Raw genomic sequence first — 5,474 nt, forward strand, 5'->3', positions numbered from 1 at the left:
GTTTGCCCATGCCTATAACTTTTCAAGTTATTTTAAGAGCATATTACAGTTTGCAAAGCATATTCATGTATATATTATCTAATTTGATGCTTGCAGCATCTCTTAGTTGGTAATGATAGGAAATATGGGCCCATTTTGGAAATGAGAAAGCTAAACTTAAAGTGGTCCAGTGATCACACTATATCCTTCACAAGTCAGTGGGGAAAGTAGGATGAACCTCTGTTCTTCTGACCTGAATCCAGTGTATTATCCTCAGTTGTAAATGGTTTTTCCTATTCATCTACCCTTGATAGGATTTTCCATAGAAGGGGGGTAGAGTACATTAAGGGGAGATATACTAGATCCTGATTTTTTTATTTGTCCTTCCAGCAATAGAGTGAATCATGCTTAAGAAGACCAACAGGATTCAGCCCCCGAGCCCAAAAAAGACACAAAGCCCTGAAAACTTTAATCAACGAATTGCACACGTCTTCAGACACCAGAGCTATGTCACCTTCCTTACTGTCTGCTACAGTTGTCACTGTAATTTCAGAACATTGAAAAAAACTAAATTTGGATCCTGTTGCTGCACTCTGGTACAAAGAGCGGAGAAGGAGCTAGTCCACACTTTCTCATATGTGGGGAGCATGGGCTGGGCCCTGGACCCATGGGGACTCGTTAGAGTCTCTAGGACTGGGAATGCTAGGGCTTCATTTCTTCCATGAAAGTAATGTACCAATGTTAAACTAATGAAACATGTTCTTGCTTTCTTCTTTTTCTTTCACTTTATTCTTTCCTTTTCTTTCAGGATCCATGCCTGAAGTAATTTATTCCCCTCACCCCTGGATTCACACCTTATTTCAAAATTCCTTTGGTATGAGAACAACTTTCTCCTACTGCAGAGGGGTGAGAAAAACTGGTAGAGACCAGCGGATGTACTTTAATATCTGCACCCAGCTCCTGCCATGGTTCTTTTGAATGTTTTGTTGTTTGTATTTGAAGCTAACCCTAAGTAATTCCATATGAAAGAGGATAGAAAGAGAAGGGGCAACTAGCTGTGAGTCTGAATACTTCAGGCATGGATCCTGCTTTCAAGGAATTCAGTCTACTGGGGAAAGACAAGTACACACACAATCTCCATATAGTGCGAAAAGTGCTGTAATTGTCTACATACATGGACTTGCAGCCACATTCCAAGAGAGAGGCCAAAGATAACTTTATTTAGAAGGTGAAGGGTGAGTAGGAATTGGATAGGCGAAGAATTGGGGATTATGGAAGAAATGCTATTGAAGGAGGCTTCAAAGGGCCTGGTGAGTTTGGAGGTTGGTATATATTTTAGATGGAGCAGTGGATATGAATGGAGAAGTGATGGAAAGTAAAACTAGAGAAGGAGATGGGTCAGATGTTATATAGAGTTAGGAACTTAACTTCTGCCATGTAGGGAATAAAGAGTTCCTAAAAATTTTAAGCTGATGATGTGGTTGAGTCATTTTGGGGATGATTATTTGATTATGTGTAGGTTATATTGGAAACAACAAAACACATGCAGGGAGACCTCTTCAAAGAGAAAGAACGTTGTTGGTCTGGATTAGAATAGTGATGGTAGAAGCGGAAAAGAGAGGGTAGAGTCCTTAGAACTTAGGGATGAGGTGGTAAGTCATGTCAGAGCTGGAAAGGATATATGGAGGCTTCATAGGAAAGGTAACATTTGAGATAGTGTAATATCAAGGAAAAAAAGTCCCTGGACCAGAGCCTGGGAGTGTAAATGGGTTCCAATTCCTACTTTGCCTTTGGGCTGATCATGTGAGCCTTTTTATAGCTAGGGAATTAAACTATATAATACTCTAAGGCCCTAGACAATTCTTCTTCTTCTTCTTTTTTTTTTTTTTTTTGCAGTTTTTGGCCAGGGCCAGGTTTTAACTATATAATGCTCAAAGGCCCTAGATAATTTTTTTTTCCCCGCAGTTTTTGGCCAGGGCCGGGTTTGAACGTGCCACCTCCAGTATATGGGGCTGGCACCCTACTCCTTGAGCCTCAGGTGCTGCCAGGCCCTAGCTAATTCTTAAGTCCTTTCTGCCTTGGAGAGGGAGTATGTCAGATGGCATAAGTGCTCATAAAATCATGTGTTCTGGGGAAAGACTACCCAGTTCAAATTATGGCTTCATTACTCACTATCTCCAAATTAGAGTTCCATCACTGTGGGAGATTGGGCAAGTTACTTAACAGCCTGGTGCTTCAGAGTCCCTATTTGAGTATTGGACATAATAACAATAGTACCCACCTCCAGGATTTACTGTGAAGATAGAAGAGGTAATATGTGGAAAAACTTCAAATTGGACTTGGTATGCAATTAGCACTCAATAAATAATAGCTCCTACTGACTTGCTGTGTTGGAGTCACTGAATTGTGGAAGTGACATATTGAAATACTGGTGCAGGAAATTCTATTTAGGTGGAGGCAATAAGGTAAACAAACATTCAGAGATAGAGCAGCACAGTGGTATATTTAGGGAAAAATGAAATTCCATTGTTAAATGTAGAAACATGTAAGGGAATAAATAGTAGTAGGGCTGCAAAGGAATATTTTCATCAAATTATGAAGCATTTTTAGATCAAATTAAAATATTTGAACTTTATCCTGTGAACAGGAAGGAGGCTTTGAAAATTTTTGAGCCAACAGGGCAATGATAAGAATCAAAAAAGGAAATGGTTTATTTTAAAAAAATATATTAAACATTTAATATGTGCCGCAGTGACTAAGACAGCTAAGACCGCTGGCCTTCCTGCAGCTTACATTCTAGTGGGATGAGTTAGGTAATAACAAATGAGAAAGATAATCTTGCATAGTGATAAGAGCTTTGAAGATAATAGGACAATGTGTCAGTAGCTGGAATGGGAGAGTGGTTAGAGAAGACCTCTTTGAAATCATGTCATTTGATCCTTTTCCATGTGTGTATCTGGGGGCAGAAGTATTCTAGGCAGAGGATCCAGCAAGTAACCAAGCTCCTGAGGTGGGATCAAATTTAGTTGTGTTCTAGAAACAGAAAGAAGGCCCCGTGTGACTGACATTCGGAGATGGACTCAAAATGTAGGAGGGTATGAGGTCAGGGATGGGCAGGGTTGACTATGTAGAATTTTGTGGGCCGTGGAAGGCATTTTGGATAATGTGGTAGTACAGGAGAAAGCTCTGAGACGGTTTGGGCAGGAGAGTGACATCTGATGTATGTTTTTATAAGTCTGCACAAGTTTTGTGTGAAGTATGTGTATAAGACCTGCGTCAAATCCTGTGCTCTTTAACCTCTTGCACTGAGAGGGTGAGAGTTTTCTACCTTGATAATCTGTAGAGTGTCTCTTCAGCTTTTTGGAATGCCCTTTATATGTTTTCCATTTTATATTTTTATTCTTACTCCTCACAATAATCTCAGAAGTTGGGCAGGGATTATTCTACCTAATTTTAACAGATTAAAAACTACATCCTAAAGAGGTAGAAAGAATTTCTTATTTATTTATACCAAGGCCTTTAAGATTACAAATTTGAGGGCAATCCAAGCCTAGTCCTCCCAGGAAGGTTTGGCAACTTGTAGCATGGCTAGTTTGTGATTTGATTTTCAGTGTGGGAGTTTCCTCTAAGGGTCAGTGTGACTACCTCCTCCATAAGGATATCCTGCATACTGATCTTGGTTCTAGTCCTATCCCTGCTACTTCTTGGCTGTGTGATCTTGAGCCAATTTCTTTACTTCTCTGAGCTTCCTTCTGCAACATGAGGTTAACAATACCTAACTCAGAAGGCTGTTATGACAGATTAAATGAAAGCAGTTTGTGAAGTCCCTAGTATTGTACTGGCATAAAATAGCTACTCAAAGGTGTTTATTTCATAACTCTGATTCCCCTTTTCTCCCCCAATTGGGTAGATAAATTACTAAGTGAACCTAGGAATAATGAATGAATTACTCAACGAATGAATCACTGAATAGACATTTGGCAGCTGCAGAAGTGGATGAACTCAACAGATACCTGTTGAGAGCCAGCTGAATTCAAGAAACTATGTTAGAAAAAAAACTATGCTAGATATTGGCAATACACAGATGTGTAAGAGAAGTTCCTTTTCCTCATAGAAGAAACAGTGTAGCATTAGATACAAACATATAAACACAGAATTACAGTTCAGTCTAATAAGTGTTATAATATGCATATATAAGATTCGGTAGGGGTAAAAAGAAGAGAGTGGTCTCTCTAGCCCGGGGGAGGGTAATGCATGGCATGCTAACTATATTGACCTTTGGCAAGGTGTATACAGAAATTTCTGAGTTTACATGGATAAACAGACCTAAGTTAGACTTCTTTCTCTTCCCAGCAAGAGCGATTATTTTACCCATTCCTGATAATTTCATTTGTCTTGTCTGGGATTTGGCTGTTCCTGTGGATAGAAACCTCAAATGAATACAATGGCTTTGACTGGTGAGTTTCACTTTTTGTACTTTGATTTAAGTAAGTGCTATTTGGTCTGATAGCCACCTGGATTCTGCCTCAGGTTGAAAAGATCTGCTGGCATTAGAGAGTAGAGAAGACTGGACTTTCCACCAGTTGTAGGTGAGAGGCCTGCCTCTGGAGCAACGGTAGGATGCTTAGCACCCTAATCTAGTGTAGGAATCCTTCCTTCCACCTGTGCTCCGTCTCACACTTAGACCAAATCTGGCTCAGCGGGAAGCTTTCTCTTTCCAATGTCCCCAGTTCTTCTACATCAGTGTTTTTCAAATGTTTTTATCCCACAGCACACTTGAACCTGTAATTAAACTTCCACGTCACACTTAAATTATGTTGATCAAAAGAAAAAAAGAGCAAAAATGAAAAGTATATACTTAACTGTGCTTTGAACTTTTTTCAAAAATAATTTAATTAATGATCTTTGAAAATTTTCACAGTACACCCACTGGTTGAAAATCACTGTTCTACACAAACAATGATTCTCTGGCATCTTGTCCTCAGTTCCTTTGACTGGATTACTGATGTCTACACTAGAAGGTCTTCATCATCTCTGTCCTCTACTTTTCCTACCACTACTGTCTCTTCCTGCTGTTCTTTTTTTATTTTAAATGTAAAGAAATATAAGAAACTGGCTCAGCGCCTATAGCACAGTGGTTTCGGCAATAGCTACGTACACTGAGGCTGGCAGGTTTGAACCTGGCCCAGGCCAGCTTAACAACAATGACAACTGCAACAAAAAATAGCTGGGCGTTGTGACAGGCGTCTGTAGTCACAGCTACTGGGAGGCTGAGGCAAGAGAATTGCTTAAGCCCAGGAGTTTTAGGTTGCTGTGAGTTGTGACACTACAGCACTCTACTGAGGATGACATAATGAGACTGTGTCTCAAAAAAAAAGAAAAAAAAAGAAAAAGAAATGTAAGAAGTTAGAAAGTATAGTATCTGCTTAGTCTCAGTTTTTTTTTTAAACCACTAGAGCCCCAAGGATTAGTCTCATTCTTTTTTTTTTTTTTTT

General features: G+C 39.5%; 1 protein-coding gene across 1 annotated transcript in view; it reads left to right on the forward strand.

Annotated features, from left to right (window-relative positions):
* The first annotated feature begins 383 nt into the window (after positions 1-383).
* Positions 384-5,474, forward strand: part of GDPD4 (glycerophosphodiester phosphodiesterase domain containing 4) — a 112,777-nt gene continuing 107,686 nt past the window's right edge. Inside the window, exons 1-2 of the mRNA XM_003781353.1 lie at positions 384-575; positions 4,333-4,436. Of these exons, the coding sequence (XP_003781401.1) occupies positions 384-575; positions 4,333-4,436 (296 nt within the window). The remainder of the gene's footprint in view (positions 576-4,332; positions 4,437-5,474) is intronic.

Source organism: Otolemur garnettii, unplaced genomic scaffold (genome assembly GCF_000181295.1).
Source record: "Otolemur garnettii isolate 467f Iridium unplaced genomic scaffold, OtoGar3 scaffold00001, whole genome shotgun sequence".
Lineage (NCBI taxonomy): Eukaryota > Metazoa > Chordata > Mammalia > Primates > Galagidae > Otolemur > Otolemur garnettii.